Raw genomic sequence first — 19,308 nt, 5'->3', positions numbered from 1 at the left:
AGAAGGCTAAATTTTTTAAACTTTAATTATGACTTTCTCTCAAAAGAAAAAGGGCCATCAAAGGAAGTGGCATCACATGTCCTGGTGCTCCTGCCATGCTGGCCCCATACTGCGCGCGCCCTCCTGCGGCGCCTCCTGCGATGTGCACACCAGCTCTCCCACCTCAGAGCTCTTGTTAGGTCACCAGCTCCCACGGCACAGACCTGGCAGCACCCAGCAGCCTGACTCCACAGCCTGCACTCTTGACTAATCAGACAGGAAGGAAGTTCAATGGCTCTGATACGAACTGGCCCTCAGGTCGTTTTCAGGATACACTGAAGTCCCAACCCCCAGCCCATCAGAATGTGACCTTATTTGGAAATAGGGTCTTTACAGAGACAATCAAGCTAAAACAAGGTCATAAGGTGGACTTCAATCCAGTAGACCTGGTGTTCCTATCAAAAGGGAAAACTGGGACACAGACACAGACAAGGACAGAGGAAGACAGTGGAAAGACACCAGGTGGAGTGCGTGACGACAGAGGCAGAGGCTGGAGTGTGCAGCTACAGGTCGAGGGACACCACAGACTCCTGGCCATCACCAGAGGCCTGGAGGAGGCCAGGAAGGACCGTGCCCAGAGTCTCAGAGAGCGTGGCCCTGCTGACACCTCGATTTCAGGCTTCCAGGCTCTAGAAGTGGGAGAGAATAAATTTCTGTTGTTTTAAGTCACGCAGTTTGTGGTATTTATTACACCTGCCCCCAGGGACCAAGGCAGCCATGCTACGGAGGTCATATTTTACTCTGGCAACGGGCCTCAGAGAAGGCTCCTGACCAGACAGAAGGCTGGCAAGGGCCTGTTTCCCGTGCTGTTTCAGATGCAGGTATCTACTCCTGCAATCTCTCTTCTGGGACACTGTCTCGTGCTGTGGGAGCTGACAGCTGCAACTTCATGTGCCCGTTCATCATCTCACAGCTGTGAAGTGAAATGATCTCAATAAAACTGAAAACTGGGGCGCCTGGGTGGCTCAGTCGTTAAGCGTCTGCCTTCAGCTCAGGTCATGATCCCAGGGTCCTGGGATTGAGCCCCGCATCGGGCTCCCTGCTCAGCGGGAAGCCTGCTTCTCTCTCCCACTCCCCCTGCTTGTGTTGCCTCTCTCGCTGTGTCTCTGTCAGATAAATGGATAAAAATCTTTCAAAAAAAAAAAAAAAAAAAACTCTGAAAACCCCAAACCCCGTGCCCACTCTTCAACCCCACACCCAGATTCCCTTAATTTTGCTCCTGAGACTGGAATTACCCACCCCCAGCCCCCATGCCAAACAGAAAGTGGGTGTCATCAAGGGCTGAGGGCACTTGGCTTCCACTGGCTCAGCTCTCAGGCCTCAGTGGGTTCTGGATTGGGGGAGAAGGTAGCCAAGCTACTTCCACACAACCCCACAGCTCCAAGGGAACTCCCTACCTGTGAAAACTGTTTAATGAGGATAAGCAGCTAATCCCAAAAGCTTCTAGGCCTGAGAAATTTAGAAACTGAGAAGCCAGATTCTCCTCCAGGAGGACCTCATTCCACAAAACTTGTCTTCCAGTCCACTTTTATTTCTGTTTTAGAAATAACCATGAAAAAGAAGGCAGTGAACGCGCCGAGTCCAGCAGATGCCACCAATGTGCCTTTCTTCCCATGGGGTTCCTCTGGAGAGTGGAGGTCCATGGTCGGTCCAGGGGGTCAGACAGCTCCAGAGAGGTGTGGCCAGAGGAACCACTGGTAACTACTGGTCTGAGTAAGCAAAATGCCACAAAGGGACAGGGTCAAGGGGTGCAGGAGGAAGGTGGCAGGATATGCCCAGGCCAGAACACACCTCACTCCTGCTGGCCAGGAACAGCTGGGTACCAGGGCCCTCTGACCTCCTGTGTTATCCCTTGGCCCCATGACCCTCGGGGCCCTGCTTCATTCACAGGGTTGGAGGAGGGACACAGCACAGGGCCCACAGGGCCCATGGCAAGGGCAGGAGTGAGGAGTCTGGGACAGTGACCCAGCCCCTCACTGCTAGCTATACAAGTTCAGCATCACATACAGCTTAAGTGCACAACCTGGGAACCCAATACACACATGCTGTGTCCACAGGCTCGCAAGACACATCCAGCTGCTTCAACCCCACCTCTGGCTTCCCTTCCTTCTCATTTTTCATTATTCACCCTCTGGCTGCACTGTCATTTACTGGCAACCACATACCAATGGGCATGATTTAGAGAGGATCCTGCACAAGCGGTGTTCAGTAAATAACCACTGAGGACACGACTGAATGAAAAACAACCTATTCTATCATCCCTTCTTTAGTCCACCTGCAAAATATAGGGTGAGAGGCTACAGCTACTTAGCCATAATGGACACTTTTGACTGCCTGAGGATTTTAAATATCGGGGCTACTTCTCATCCCAGTCACTGAGGCACTAGAAGAGGTGTCGTGTCAACAAGGGGAGGGCAGAGGGCTCTCTGGGTTTTATCAAATTCTAACACTGTGATGGGGGCTGTAGGGGTTTCCATAAAAGGAAAGGGGATAAGAAAGGAAAATAGCAGGGAGGTTCCTCAAAAAAATTAAAAATAGAAATACCATAGGATCCAATAATTCCACTTCTACCCAAAGAAAATGAAAACACTAATTTGAAAGGATACATGCACCCCCAAGTTTACTGCAGCATTATTTACAATAGCCAAGATATGGGAGAAACCCAAGTGTCCATGAATAGATGAATGGACAAGGACAATGTAATACCCCCTCAACACACACAATTACACAGCCATAAAAAAGGACAATATCTTGCCATTTGTGACAACATGGATGGACCTAGAGGGTATAATGCTAAGTGAAATAAGTCAGGCAGAGAAAGACAAATACTGTATGATTTCTCTCATATGTGGAATCTAAAACAAAAACAAATGAATAAACAAAAAGCAGAAACAGACCTGATCTGTTTGTAAACACAGAGAACAAACTGATGATTGCCAGAGGGGAGAGGCATGGGGGGATGAGCAAAATAGGGGAAAAGAAGTGGGAGGTACAGGCGTCTAGGTCTGGAATGAGTAAGTCACAGGGATGAAAGGCATGGCATGAGGAACATAGCCAATGATGTTGTAATCACATATATGGTAAAAGATGGTGGCTACACTCATGGTTAGCATAGCCTAATCACTATGTTGTACACCTGAAACTAATGTAATATTATGTGTCAACTACTCAAATAAAAAAATTTTAAAAGGAAGGAAAGCTATCAAGGGTTAAAAGGGCCTGTAAGAGGAAGGAGAAAGAGGAAGCATAAGGATTATTATCCTGGAGAATGTTGAAGCAGGCTGGCTGGCCTTCTGCTTTAAAAACAAATACATAATTCATATATCTAACCTATTTCCCAAAAAAGGCCCAAGGTAATGTGCAGAGAGGAGCAGTTCTGTGCAGGCCTCTGAACTGAAACATTCCTTCCCACCAAGAGACGGTTCTAGATCCAAGGGCAAAGAACTGCAGAGAAGATATCTAGGCTTTATGACTCAGTAGAAAAAAGGATGAGATCTTGCCATTTGGGACAACGTGGGTAGACCCAGAGGGCATTATGCTAAGTGAAATAAGTCAGACAGAGAAAGACAAATACCATAGGATTTCACTTACATGTGGCATCTAAAAAACAAAACAAAGGAACAAGCAAACTGAAACAGACCCCCAAATACAGAGAACAAATTGGTGGTTGCCAGAGGGGGAGGAGGAGGGGAGATGGGCAAAATAGGGGAAGGAGGTGAAAAGGTACAAGCTTCCAGTTAAATACACACATGGAGATGAGACATACAGCATAGGGAATACAGTCAACGCTATTGTAGTAAGTCAGTATGCTGACAGATGGTGACTATACTTACTGTGACGATCGCTGAGTAATGCATACAATTGTCAAACCTCTGTGTTGTACCCCTGAAATTAGCATCCTACTGTATACCAACTATACTTCAATCTAGTCATCTAGACTTCAAGACCACAAAATACTGGGTATCACCCACCATCACTGACAATGGAATCAGACTTTTGAACCTGAGTAGTGAAAAGCACACATACTCATGTTTATGTGTAGAGACTCAGACAAAAGAGACCTACAGGAAACAGACAGATAAGCAACAACATTAACAATTTCCTCAGAATGATTTTCATTTTCTTCTTCACTGCCATTCAGGGCTTTTCAGTTAATCTTCTGGTTTTGGAATGCTCATGTAGTTTTTGCTTATGAAAATATATTTAAAGTAGAACAATGATTCAAATCATGGGGCTATGTTTTTTCTATAGCTTATTTCTCTGATTTATGAATGTGATTTCAGATAGATTTGGTGTGAACTTAAGAATATATTCTGTGATTATGTTCTGAGACCCAAAAGACTGTTTAGACTTCCTTTAGAGTCCAGATGGAATTCACAGGATCATGATTCACATTTTGAGGAGACAAAAATGGAAGTGATACCCCAACACACTGGCCCTCCAGCACCATGGGCTGAAACTGCCAAACCACTGCAGGCCGGCCCTGGAGACCCCCATTCTCCCACAGGGTAGGCAGCACAGACAGCTAACCAATCTCCTTTACCATCCCTGCAGGAGGCGATCCCACTGCCACACAGTGGACATGGGGAAGGAAAGGGTAAGCAACTGGCATCTCCTTGTGGAGGTGGACTAGAAGAACCCAAAGTTCTGCTCCTGTGGAACATTCTACCATTTCATTAGGAAACCAACTGAACAACATTTGTGGGCTGTGTTTAAAGTAGCCCAAATAATTGATCTGAAGAAAAGCAAGTCAATTCAAATATCTGCTGGGACCCCACCATGTGGCAAAGGCACCTGCTCAAGGCACCTGGAGGCCTATAGAGTAGGAAAAGCCATTCAGAGTCCATCCTAAAGTCTGCCATCAGGGTATCTGCAACCCAGTATCTTCGTGTTTTTATGTAAACCCAAACTCTCTTCTGTGCTGGACCGACTGTGGACATTTAAGGGTTAAAGTCAGAAAATCAAAACTCCCTTTATTTTAGTATGTTGTTAGTTCCTTTCAAGTTTGTGCCTCTCACACTGGCAAAAACACAGAGAGGATAAATTCCTCAAAGTTCAGCTACATTTCCATTAGAAAAATCAAATGCCTCTTGGTATACTACAAGTGTTTTATACTTATTTTAAGACACCAAATTAAAAAAACTTACTTTGGATTTACAAAGTAGTGAACACTGACCTTACTATTTCTCTTCCTCCTCCTTACTGTTCCTCTTGAGAGCAGAAATGCTCCTTTTAGCCAGTGACTTCCAAGTTTCTGTGATTAAGTCCACTGTAGACTTCATAAACCCGAACTCGTATGCCCAGGCACCTACAGAGCCTGGAGCACTGCGTTACTACAGAAGAGGGTTCTGGAACCCTGACATGCCTGGCCCCAGTGCCACCCCCTGCTTGTCCCAGGCCACAGTCACACGTGAGCGATCTCAACACCTCCTGTCTGTCCTCCCCTCATCTTCATGCTCTTCCTCCTCCTTCTTTCTCTACCAGCAACGCTGTTCCCTCTTCTCATGGCATCAGCCCCAACTTTCAAACCTCTCCTCCCAAATACACAAGGTCCAAGCCCACTCTTTGCAAACCAACAGCTAAGAGCATGCACAGAGCCCACCTCGACTGGTTCAGATGCTACGCATACCTGCACACTCAAGCTGAAGGCCATTGCTTATGGAGTACCTGCTGTGTGCCAAGCACCACGTTCTACCTTCAAACCCTAACACTCGTAGACCCAGCCTCTTCCCTCCTAGCCTCATCTTGTTGATGCTCCTTATGAGGATTATTCCCAGCAATTATGTACCTGGGAGCCCTCAGCCTTCTATTTCCTAAGCTTGAGACTTCTGGACCTTTCTCTTCCTATTTGTACAAAAGTAAATACACAGCATGGAAAAAAAAAAAAAACACCTTTGGAACACACAAAGTCTAAGTTAACTCAGGGAGACTACAACACCTATAGAGCCAGCATATAATTCCATAGAAACCAAAGCATGTCAGGCTGATTTTTTTTTTATTTTTAAAGAAAAAAGTCCTAATTATTTTTGTTTAAGGTGGTCACCTTTTAGTGGTTATCTCAGTGAGCCTCCTAGATGGCACAAGGGCAGAGCACCTCCAACACAACACCATTAACATCCTCACGCACTGCCTCTAAAGCAGGACCCCCAGCCAAGCAGGGGTTACCTGTGCACACAACTGTTAGCCCTGGAGGGCAGTGCAGTCACTGCAGCAGCCTGTAACTGGGAAGGGGCACTGGGAACTTTCTTGGTAATAGAAATGTTCTATTTCTTTTTTTAAATTTTTTTTTAAGATTTTATTTATTAATTTGACAGAGAGAGCACAAGTAGGCAGAGCAGCATGCAGAGGGAGAGGGAGAAACAGGCTCTCCGCTGAGCCAGGAGCCCGACGTGGGGCTCGATCCCAGGACCCTGGGATCATGACCTGAGCTGAAGGCAGTCACTTAACCAACTGAGCCAATCAGGCATCCCAGAAATGTTCTATTTCTTGATCTGGGTGGTAGATATAAAAATATATAAATCATCATGCAAATGAATTCTTACTAAAATTCAAGGCAAAATGGGCACGTGGTACTTACCAAAATTCAAGAAAATCAGTTTGGCCTGTATCCCAGGACATAGTTTGATGAGAAATGGAATGGCAACATACAACCCCAAAACACAGAGAAGTATCTTCCTCAGTCGGAACCACAGGCCCTTTCGCCTGCAAGAGAAGAGCAATTAACAGGTCAAAGACTGGAGGTGCAATTTTGCTCCCGTTTATTAACAGCATTATCAAAATCACTAACCAAAATCTACATGTCGCTTTCCCCACAATAACTGTGCCAGTAATAAGACTAGCATCCCACCTGCTTTTGTTAAAAAATTATTTTAGACAGTCTTTCAATCTGAGCTTAGAACTCTACTGCGCGGAAAGGGGGAGGGTACAGTTTCTCCTGAAAGCCAGCGGACCATCCTGATGATCTCCTGTGCTTGCCCTGGAATCAGAACACAGCACAGACATCAGTCAGCTCCCCAGCAAGTGCCCAACCTGAAGTCAGAGAGTAGCGGCAGCTTCATCTGGGGAAAGTGGCTGGCTCTAGGCCGCATGATCGCTGTCCTGTAAGCCAGCCACAGGCATGCGCTGCCCGCTGGCTCCTTGTAGGAAGCTGAAATATCAACAGAACCTGCCCAACCAGGTCTGGGGAGCGAGCTGGGGGCTGACAGTGAGACTGTAGCCGACACTGCCTGTCCTTGCATTCCAGCCCACATTCCATCTGGCACCACCGGATGGAGGCCCCTTCTCCAGGCAACGTAGGCCAGGTCTCCAGACCCTCTTCTAAGCCCACGCAGCTCCAAGACTTCCTTATCTTATTCCTGATGCCTTTTCAAAAATGTCCCTAGTCCAGAGATTCTAAACTCCTTGGACTAAGTGTTTTTCTATAACTAGAAAACTAAAGCCCCCAAAGAGCTTCTGTTTACACGGTTTATATTTATCACTATTTGTCATGTGAGAAGTTAAAATACAATTTAAAAATATTTATTCATGCATCTAATAACAAGAAAGCCATTAAATGTTAATATAATTAACATTTGTTATTTAAAAAGTGATTATATTTTCCAACACAAAAACTTTTAGTGAGGAGAGCAGCATTAACATTTTTACAAATTTCTTTAAGCCAGATAGCTTAATAAAAGACAGATGGATTCTCATATCTTTCTGCATCCAATCTGTTGCGATACCACACATCAGGCAGCATCTGGAAAACTCTGAGACAATGAGTAAAAAAGGCAAATAATATCTTTGGGTTATTATGAAAATCATTCTAACCTTGTGGACACTCTGAAAGGATCTTGGGGAGGACCCTTGGAAACCGCTGCTCTAACTTATGAACCAAGTCTAAACCTGAGTGGGGCTAAGTATTTACTTCTGGACTGTTTCCAAAATAACTATTTAAAGTGGTTTTAAACATATAACAGGACCTGCTGACACAAGCAATAATATGGATGCATCTCAAAAGCATTCTGCTAAATAAGACAGACACAAAAGACTACATACTGTATGATTCCGTTTATCTAAAATTCTAGAAGAGACAAAACTATAGGGACAGACAAACAGAACAGTGGTGGCTGGGGATGGAGGGAGATTGCAAGGGGCACACAGGGAACTTTTAGAGTAATCAAAATAATTTATCTTGATTGTAGTTACACATTTGTATGTGTAAATAATACCTCAGCAAAGCTGATGACAAACATGCATATCTGACAGTATAACTCATTCACTCATTCACCTGGTTTACTCAGTGCTAGCACTCTTTGGGCAGCAGACACTAAGGGAAGCAAAGGAAGGCCTCTGCATCCATGCTGTGCTCAGCTCAGTGGGGCAGACACAGAGCTCTGAGAGAAGCACGTGGTGCAGGGTAATCTGACCCAGTCTGGGCTGCCAGGGAAGGGGCCACTGGGAGGAACACTAAGTTAGGAATATAGGAGTTAACTAGATGATGTAGAAGAATAGTCTAAAATGGCATCTTAAATTCCATGCACAATCTGCCCTTCCAGTGATGAAGGGTATTACAACATTGTGGTTAAAGGTGCTGGCTCTGAAGTCAGATGGTCTAGTCTAACTTCTAACCTACCACTTACTAGCTGTGCAATCCTGGATAAATTACTTAATCTCTCTGAGCTGTGGTTTCTTCCTTACACCGAGGGCATAAAAGTGGTACCTCCTTTGTGGGGCTCCAGGAAGGATTACAAACAATAATGCACATAGAGTACACATATGAGTTCCGGGTCCACAATATATCTAAGCTGTCATCACCATCTTCTTACTCTCATTAAGGGAAAGAGCAGGGACTGGGCATAGTAATGGGCCTGAAAGGGAAGGACACAATGTGAGAGGTCCGAAGAGGCCAAGAAGAATTCGGGACTTCATTCTGAGAGAAAATGGAGAGCCCATAAAAAAGAAAATAGCCTGCAATCAAATGCACAACCATCAAATGCCAGATGCGAAGTTCATGTTTAGGTCCTCTGCTTTGGCCACATTGGCCATTCCTATGTCCCTTGCACAATTTGGTCACTCACCCTCTAGAGCCTGCATAAATCTGGCCATTATAAAGTGTTCACGCAACTTGTAATTTTATGTCCTCAGAGCAAGGAAAGCATATGTCCACACAAAGACTTGATCAAAAACACTCACGGGGGGCACCTGGGTGGCTGGGTCAGTGGAGCATCTGACTCTTGGTTTTGGCTCAGATCCTAACCTTGGGGGTCATAGGATTGAGCCCCACATCAGGCTCTGTGCTCAGCGTGGAGTCTGCTTGGGGTTCTTTCTCTCCCTCTCCCTCTGCCCCTCCCTCCGCTAGTGCTCATGCTCTCAGATAAATAAAAAAAACAAAAACAAAACAAAAAAAACCACTCATGAAAGTTTTATTCAAAATAGCCATTGAGGGGTTCCTGGGTGGCTCAGATGGTTAAGCATCTGCCTTCAGCTCAGGTCATGAGCCTTGCATCGGGATCCCTGCTCGGCGGGAAGCCTGCTTCTCCTTCTCCCTCTCCCACTCTCCCTGCTTGTGTTCCCTCTCTTGCTGTGTCTCTGTCAAATAAATAAAATCTTAAAAAAAAAATAGCCATCGAGATAATACAAATGTCTATCAACAGGTGAATGGATAAGCAAACCATGATTTGTCCTTAGAATGGAATAGTACACAGCAAGAAAAAGGAGCCAGCTATGGATACATGCAACCATGTGGATGAACCTCAAAATAACTATGCTGAGTGAGGGGTGCCTGGCTGGCACAGTAAGAGGAGCATGTAACTCTTGATCTCGGGGTCATGGAGGGAGAGATTACATTAAAAAATAAAATTAAATTAAAAAAAAAAACAAACCTATGCCGAGTGAAAGAAGCCCAATAAGATGGCCAGGACAGCAAGAGACTTCTACTCTGATACATCATTTCACCTAAAAAGTGTTCCTGTTCATTAGTAAAACCAGCATTGTTTTTTCTGTGCTGTTTCAGGGTTCTGCTTCCTCCACAGACAGTGGCTTTTCATCTTCCTCATCTTTCAAAATAGTTTATATAAGATAGGAACTGTCTGTTCCTTATAAAGTTAGAAGAATTTATCAAGAAAAAAACAAGAGAGAAGGAGAATATAAACAACGTCTGGAAAAATATATCATTTTAATTTCTTTTTTTTTATTTTAAAGATTTTATTTATTTGACAGAGACACACAGTGAGAGAGGGAACACAAGCAGGGGGAGTGAGGCAGGGAGAAGCAGGCTTCCCGCCAGCAGAGAGCCCGATGCGGGGCTCGATCCCAGGACTCTGGGATCATGACCTGAGCCAAAGGCAGACGCTTAACGACTGAGCCACCCAGGCGCCCCTTTAATTTCTTCTTAATTATTACCTACTTCTTGTGATAATTTTGTTCATTTTCTCAGAAATTCCCTAGTTGCAAACCTCCACTTATTGCTGGTAGTACTGCTCTTAATGTAGTTACTCCTTGCTAGAAGATTCCCTGTTCTTGATTACTAATAAGAATGAACATTTCCCACACAGCTGAGGAAAGAGTCACCTCCATTTATTACCTGCATGTGACCTGGAATAATCATGGAGGCCCACCTTTCTCTACAGTACACACACCCACACGCAGAGGAACAACTTTTGCGATAGGCTGTACAATGATTCAGTGTGCTTGTCTTTAAAGGTTACTCATATTATCAGTACCATAAACAGATAACAGATACCATAATCAGTACCATAAACAGATTTCTATGTCAAGAAATAGAAAGGAACTGTAAAAATAAATACAATGAATGGATTTAGGATATAGCCCAACAGTTGTGTTCTTGGGCATTTATTCCAGAGAAATGAAGACTTATTTCATGGAGAAACTTGTACATGAATGTCTACAGCAGCTCTATTCATAATAGCTCCAACTCAGATGCCTTTCAAGAGGTGAGTGGATAAACAAATTGTCCATACTGACCATGGAACACTACTCAGCAATAAAAAAGAACTATCGATTGTGCAACAACTTGGATGAACCTGGGAAATATACTGGGTTTAAAAAGTCAGTCAATCCCAAAAGGTCACATGTTATGTAAGTCCATCTATAAAAATGTTCTTGAAGTGACAAAGTGATAGAGATGGAGACGAGATTAGTGGTTGCCCTGGTTTAGGGATGGGAGGGCGGGGATAGGGGTGGCAATAAAGGGGTAGCATGAAAGAGTCGGGTAGGGATGGTACAGGTGAGCACCTTTATGTGATAGTGGTTCCATGAAGCTACCCATGTAATGAGACTGCACAGCGTTACACACACACACACACACATACACACACACACACGATGAGTGTATTTTTAACTGGTGGAATCTGAATAAGCTCTATGGATTGCATCAATGTCAATCTCCTAGGGCTGATTTAGTACTATAGTTGTGTTAGATGTTACCACAAACTGAAGGAGGTTGGGGGATGGGAACACTGGACATTACTGTATATTTCTGTGCGATTCCTAGGAATCGATAATTAACAAAACAAAAACAAAATAATGGAAAAAAGTCAGTCACAAAATCTAAAAAATAGCAAGTAAAATATAAATAATCATTAATAAATCTGACCAATTTGCTGGATTTCATGTTCTCTCAATCTGTCCAAGTAAATATTAGCCCCATTTTCACAGAGCACACAGCAAGTTCCAAGGAGCTGAGTAACCTACTCCCAGACAAGAAGCCTGGCATAGTGTGTGGGGGCTGGCCAAGATGACCTCTGCCCCCACATCCCCCCAGGCCTATGAGCATCCTACCTGCCTTCATCCTGGTCTTTCTTTCTGGAAAAGCAGCCCAAATCAGAGCACTCAACGTGCAATCTGAGATTTTCTCTCAAATCATAGATCTGTAGATATTTTCTGACAGGGGACTTTTTAACAAATTATTCTAGAAAAAGACAATTTGTGCAATTTACAACTTCCTGCTGCCTAGAAGGGTAGATCCCAAAGCAACCCTTGGCTGAACTGGTTGGTAATGATGTGAGAGGGACCAAGACCTGTACCTGAGGGAAGGAGGGGTGGAGAAGGGCCAAGGAAAGGCCAAGGAGTCTGGGGAAGGAAGCCTGGAGCCCTCAAAGAGATGGGGAGGCTGCAGGCTGTCATTCAGTCAGTTCCAGTGTGGTACTCGTAAAAGAACAAACAGATCAATGGAACATAGCAGTGAGCCCAGAAATAGAGCCACATAAATATAGTTAACTGATCTCTGACAATAGTGCAAGAGTAATAAAATGGGGAAAAAAGAGTCTGGTCCACAGATGGTGCTGTAATAACTGGACATCCACATGCAAAAAAATGAATCTAGACACACACTTACACCCTTCACAAAAATAAACTCATAAATGGCGCATAGAGCTAAACGTACAAAGTGAAGCTATAAAACTCCTACAAGATGGCAGAAGAAAATGTAGGTGACTTTGGGGAGGGTGATGACTTGTTAGATAATCATATCGAAGGTACAATCCACCAAAGAAATAATTGATAAGTTAGACTTTATTATTAAAATTAACAACTTCTGTTCTGCCAAAGACAGCATGAAGAGAATGAGAAGAGGGTCACCTGGGTGGCTCAGTCGGTTAAGCATCTGCCTCCGGCTCAGGTCAAAATGTCAGGGTCCTGGGATCAAGCCCCGCGTCTGGCCCCCTGCTCAGCATGGAGTCGGCTTCTCCCTCTCCCTCTGCCCTTCCCCCACCTGCTTGTGCTCACTCTCTCTCAAGTGAATAAAATTCTTAAAAAAATGAGAGAATGGGAAGAGAAGCCACATACTGGGAGAAAATATTTGCAAAAGACATATCTGATAAAGGACTATTGTCTAAAATACACAAAGGACTCTTAAAACTCAACAATGAGAAAACAACTCAATTTAAAAAAGGGCAAGAGACTTGAACAGACACCTCATCAAAAAAGATATGTAGATGAGAAGTAAGCATGTGAAAAGATGTTGAACATCATATGTCATTGGGGAATTTGAAATTAAAACAATGAGATACCACCAGACACATATTACAATGGACAAAACACAAAATACAACGCCAAATGCTGATGAGGACATGGAGTAACAAGGACTCTCACTCATTGCTGGTGGGAATGCAAAATGGTACAGCCTCATTGGGAGACAGTTTGGAGCTTTCTTGCAAAACTAAATACACTCTTACCATACCATCTAGCAATCACACTCCTTGGTGTTTACCCAAATGAGTAGAAAACCTAAGTCCACGCAAAAACCTGTTCACAAATATTTATAGTAGCCTAAAGTTGGAATCAATGAAGATGTCCTCCAGTAGGTAAATGGATAAACAAACTGTGGTACATCCAATCGGATGTTATTTAGCTTAAAATGAAATGAGTTATTTAGCCACGAAAGAACTTGGAGAAAACTTAATATTGTGGAACTTGTTGCTGAGTGAAAGAATCCAATCTGAAAAGGCTACATACTGTATGACCACAACTATACGACACCTTGCAAAAGACAAAACTATGGAGACAGTAAAAAGATTAGTGGCTGCCAGGGGTTAGCAGGGATGGAAGGATAAACAGGCAGAGCACAGAGGATTTTTAGGTCAGTGGAACTATTCATTACACATTTGCTAAAACCCATGAATGTACAACACCAAATGGAACCCGAATGTAAACTACAGAATCTGGGTGATGATGATGTGTCACTGTAGGCTCACTGACTATAATAAATGTTCTATAGTGGTGCAGGATGTTGGCTGCTTGGGAGGTTGCGTGTGTGGGGGTAGAGGTAGCCTGGAAGTGTCTGTACTTCCTGCTCGATTTTGCTGTGAATCTGAAGTTGTTCTAAAAGCAAAGTTTAAGATCCTCAAACTCATAGAATCAGAATAGAATGGCGGTTGTCAGGGGTGGCAAGGAGTGGGAACTGGGATTTATTAATCAAATGCATCAAGTCTCAATCACACAAGATAAATAAGTTCAAGAGATCAACATTGTCCCTATAGTTAACAATACTGCATTGTATACTTCACATCTTATTAAGAGAGTAGATATGTTAAGTGTTCTTATGACAATAAAATAAAACTTAAAAATAAAGTTTTTCTTAAGCGAACAACAACAAAAATGTTGCTTGTAGCTATCAAGTGTTTTGGGACTCCCCAGGAAACCTGAAGCCAAGGGTGAGAAATGAGGACACTGCTGAGTGGCAATCAGTGGTTAGTAACTGTAGATGGAACCAACAGTATATAGATACTAAGAAATTCACAGAACAAGTGGAAACTATTTTGTTTTGAAAACTCCATAGCTCTTATGTTAGAATATTTATACCATTATTTTAATTAGAAAGTTCTAGACTTGTAAATAATTAAGTTCTGTAAGAGTTCTATAACTAAAGGACAAGGTTTTTGTAATCTGGAAATATAGTCTACATGGTGTTCTCAGCAGGGTACTCCCTAGAATCTCCTGGCTCCCCGACTGCAACGGTGCTCTATCTGCCTGTAAAGTGTGCCCCCTTGGGAGCACACTTCTTTCCCTCTCATCCTGGGATCTTTTCCTTATACAGGACATGAGTTTCTAGATTGCTGATGCTATTTCTTGATATGAATACAGGCACACCTCATTTTAGCATGCTTTTTGCTTTACTGTGCTTTGCAAATATTGAGTTTTTTACAAATTGAAGGTTTGTGGCAACCTGCATCAAGCAAATTTCTTCGTGCCATTTTTCCAAAAGTATCTGCTCCCTTCATGTCTCTGTGTCACATTTTGGTAAGCTTCACTATATTTCAATCATTTCATTATTATTATATTTATTATGGTGACCTCTGATCAGTGATTATGACTTGCTGAAAGCTCAGATGATGGTTAGCATTTTTTAGCATAATTTTTAATTAAGTTACATACATTTTTCAGACACAATGCTATTGTACACTTAATAGACAAGAGTATAAACATCACATTTATATAACTTTAACTTTTATATGCACTGGGAAACCAAAAAATTTGATTAGCTTTATTGCAGTATTTGTTTTATCGGTGGTCTACACCTAAACCCGTATACACCTACAACGTATGCCTGTATTTAATAATTAAGTACACATTCTTTTAATACCTGGGAGTATAAGTTCTCATAATGAAATTTAATTTCTCTAGATTTTATTTCAATCAGTGCTATAGTCAATAATAAATCTTGTCAGCAATTCAAAATCTTTTTAAAAGGTGTACAGAGAAAAAAAGTCTATTACACTTGCATAATCAGCAAGATAAAAATATTTCATTTAAAAAAAATTCAAACATAAATACAAAATTGATTAACAAATCCAAGAGCTTAGGGATCAGAAAAGTGAGGTAACCCCATATGAGAAAATTTCTTTTAATAGTATCACGTGCTTTGCTAAGCTAATAAAATTTGTGTAATTCAATGATACAGACTATTTTGTCAGAAAACATAGTGACAATCTTCTCAAATTGTTAGAAAAAAAAAATGAATGAAACCTATAACCAAAGAAGGTACTGGGTAAAGCTATGGAAGAATTAAATCCCTGGGAGGGGAGAGGAGCACGATGGCGGAGGAGTAGGAGACCTGGATTTTGTCTGGTCCCAGGAATTCAGAGGGATAGAGATCAAACCATTCTAAACACCTACAAACTCAACAGGAGATCGAAGAAAAGAATAGCAGCAACTCTCTGAATAGAAAAGCAAGCACTTTCTGGAAGGTAGGATGTACGGAGAAGTGAATCCGAGGCGATATTCGGGAAGACAGATGGTGGGGGAGGGGGCCTCCGTAGGCCGCTTCTGGCAAGTGATAGAGCCACGGAGCCCAAATCGGAAATTTTGGAAGTCGGCTCCACTGAGGGACGTTGCTCCAGTGGCTAAGCAGGGGGTGGAACCCTCTCTGGAACACTGTGGTCTCAGGACCCTCGGGATCACAGAAAGACCGGGGGTGCCTGAGTGCGGCAGAGCTCCCAGGTATCGGAGCCAGGAAGCTGGCTGCAGAGACAGAGCCGAGGCGTGGGCTCTCAGCTCCGGGTTGCCATAAACCATGATCAGTGGCACAGTCGGGCCACTGCTCCTCCAGCAGGGATGCAACAAGCGGCAGATCCAGGGAGACTTCCCTACCTCTCCCAGGAGGAGCGGTGCGGGAGCGCACCGCAGGGATCTCCTGGGTTTGGAGACTCTACAAGGGGTCAGATGCCAGAGATAGAAATGATCAGTCACTGCCAGGGTGAGCACGGAGTGTAACCAGAGACGGGAGTGATTGACTGCTTTTCTCTGGGGGCTCACTGAGGAGTGGGGCCCCAAGTTCTGGCTCCTCTGGGGCGGAGATTGGGAGGGCCACCATTTCCACTCTCCTCCTCCAAAGCTGTGCGGAAAGCTTGCAGGGAACAAAAGCTCCCCAGAGCTAACCCAAGCAGATTACTTAGCCCGGACCGGAAAGGGCAGGGCAATTCCGCCTCTGGCAAAGACATTTGGGAAGCACGGCAACAGGCCCCTCCCCCAGAAGATCAGCAAGAACAGCCAACCAAGACCAAGTTTACCGATCAATCAGAACGGCAGAACTCCGGCACTAGGGGAATACTGCACATAGAATTCATGGCTTTTTTCCTGATTCTTTAGTCTTTTAAAGGTAATTTTTAAAATTTTCTTTATTCTTTTTCTATTTTTTTAAATTTTTCTTTTTCCCTTTTTCAACCAACATCTTACCAATTTTTGAAAAAATCTTTTTAAATTTTTTTAGAGTCATATCCCTTAATTGTAGTTAACCTTATTTTTTGTGTACATATATGTTTTTCTCTCTTTAAAATTTTGGGATACAGTTTCTTCTAACAGACCAAAATATACCCTAGTGTATGGCTTTGTTATAGTCTCCTGCCTGATCACATTCTTTTTTTTAATTTTTCTTCTTTCTTTTTTCAACCAACTTCTTATCAATTCCTTTTATACAATCTTTTATAATTTTCCTCTTTATAATCATATTCCAGCCCTTCATCATATTGCCCTTAGAAAAACATAAGTTTTTCTTTCCTTAAAACTTTGGGAGGCAGTTTCTTCTAACAGACCAGAATACGCCCAAAATCTAGTGTGTGACCCTGATCTATTCACCTGCATGATCCTATTTTTTTTTTCTTTCCCTTTCTTTCCCCCCTGGTTTCAGGTCTCTTCTGATTTGTTTCATGTATATTTTTCTGGGGTCGTTGTTACCCTGTTAGCATGCTGTTCTCTCATTCATCTATTCTCCTATGGACAAAATGACAAGATGGAAAAAGTCACCTCAAAAAAAAAGAACAGGAGGCAGTACGGACTGCCACGGACCTAATCAATACAGACGTTAGTAAGATGTCAGAACTGGAGTTCAGAATGACGATTTTAAAGATACCAGCTGGGCTTGAAAAAAGCATGGAAGATACTAGAGAATCCCTTTCTGGAGAAATAAATGAAATCTAACCAAGTTGAAATCAAAAAGGCTATTAATGAGGTGCAATAAAAAATGGAGGCTCTAACTGCAGGATAAATGAGGTAGAAGAGAGAATTAGTGATATAGAAGACCAAATGAGAGAGAATAAAGAAACTAAGAACATGAGAGATAAACAACTACTGGATCACGAGGGCAGAATTTGAGAGATAAGCGATACCATAAGACAAAACAATATTAGAATAATTAGGATCCCAGAAGAAGAGGAAAGAGACAGAGGGGCAGAAGGTATATTGGAGCAAATTATTGCAGAGAACTTCCCTAATTTGGGGAAGGAAATGGGAGGGCATTTAAGTTCAGGAGGCACAGAGAACTCCCCTTAAAATCCATAAAAATAGGTCAACACCCCGACATATAACAGTGAAAGTTGCAAATCTCAAAGACAAAGAGAAAATCCTGGGGGCAGCTCAGGACAAGAGGTCTGTAACCTACAAGGGTAGAAATATTAGACTGGCAGCAGACCTATCCACAGAGACCTGGCAGGCCAGAAAGGACTGGCATGATATATTCAGGGTGCTAAATGAGAAAAATAATGGAGCCAAGAATACTTTATCCAACTTGGCTGTCATTCAAAATGGGAGAGAAAAAGCTTCCAGGACAAACAAACAGAAACTGAAAGGATTTGTGATCATTAAACTAGCCCTGCAAGAAATATTAAAAGGGATTCTTTGAGTGAAGAGAGAGCCCAAAAGTAACATAGACCAGAAAGGAATAGAGAGAATATACAGTAACAGTCACCTTACAGGCAATACAATGGCACTAAATTCATCTTTCGGTAGTTACCCTGAAACCCCAATCAAAAGACACAGGCTATCAAACTGGATAAAAAAACAAGACCCATCGATATGTTGCCTGCAAGAGACTCGTTTTAGACCCAAAGACACCTCCAGATTGAAAGTGAGGCAGTGGAAAACCATTTACCACGCTAATGGACATCAAAAGAAAGCTGAGGTGGCAATCCTTATATCAGACAAGTTAGATTTTAAACTAAAGACTGTAATAAGAGATGAGGAAGAACACTATATCCTATTTAAAAGGTCTATCCAACAAGAAGATCTAACAACTGTAAATATCTATGCCCCTAACATGGGAGCAGCCAATTATATAAGGCAATTAATAACAAAATCAAAGAAACACATCGACAACAATACAATAATAGTAGGAGACTTTAACACCTCCCTCACTGAAATAGACAGATCATCTAAGCAACGGATCAACATGGAAATAAAGGCTTTAAATGACACACTGGACCAAATGGACTTCACAGATATACTCAGAACATTCCATCCCAAAGCAACAGAATACACATTCTTCTCTAGTGCCTATGGAACATTCTCCAGAATAGATCACATCCTGGGTCACAAATCAGGTCTCAACCAGTACCAAAAGATTGGGATCATTCCCTGCATATTTTCAGACCACAATGCATTGAAACTAGAACTCAATCACAAGAGGAAAGGTGGAAAGAACTCAAATACATGGAGGCTATAGAGCATCCTACTAAAGAATGAATGGGTCAACCAGGAAATTAAAGAAGAATTTAAAAAAATTCATGGAAACCAATTGAAATGAAAACACAACTGTTCAAAATCTTTGGGATGCAGCAAAGGTGGTCCTAAGAGGAAAATATATAGCAATAAAGCCTTTCTCAAGAAACAAGAAAGGTCTCAAATACACAACCTAACCCTACACCTAAAGGAGCTGGAGAAAGAACGGCAAATAAAGCCTAAACCCAGCAGGAGAAGAGAAATAATAAAGATCAGAGCAGAAATCAATGAAATAGAAACCAAAAGAAAGTAGAACAGATGAACGAAACTAGGAGCTGG

At 42.6% G+C, this 19,308-nt stretch overlaps 1 protein-coding gene across 2 annotated transcripts in view; it reads right to left on the bottom strand.

The window, feature by feature from the left end:
- The window catches only part of ABHD12 (abhydrolase domain containing 12, lysophospholipase), an 89,665-nt gene that overhangs the window by 27,233 nt on the left and 43,124 nt on the right, over positions 1 to 19,308 (bottom strand). For both annotated transcript variants that reach the window (XM_028123737.2, XM_028123736.2), the window contains exon 2: positions 6,617 to 6,741. In XM_028123737.2, the coding sequence (XP_027979538.1) occupies positions 6,617 to 6,741 (125 nt within the window). The remainder of the gene's footprint in view (positions 1 to 6,616; positions 6,742 to 19,308) is intronic.

Source organism: Eumetopias jubatus, unplaced genomic scaffold, assembly GCF_037043125.1.
Source record: "Eumetopias jubatus isolate StellerSeaLion01/CBP00866 unplaced genomic scaffold, mEumJub1_p1.0 scaffold_9, whole genome shotgun sequence".
Taxonomy (NCBI): Eukaryota; Metazoa; Chordata; class Mammalia; order Carnivora; family Otariidae; genus Eumetopias; species Eumetopias jubatus.
The sequence above is the reverse complement of the archived record's forward strand: the minus strand, read 5'-3'. Positions and strand labels throughout refer to the sequence as shown.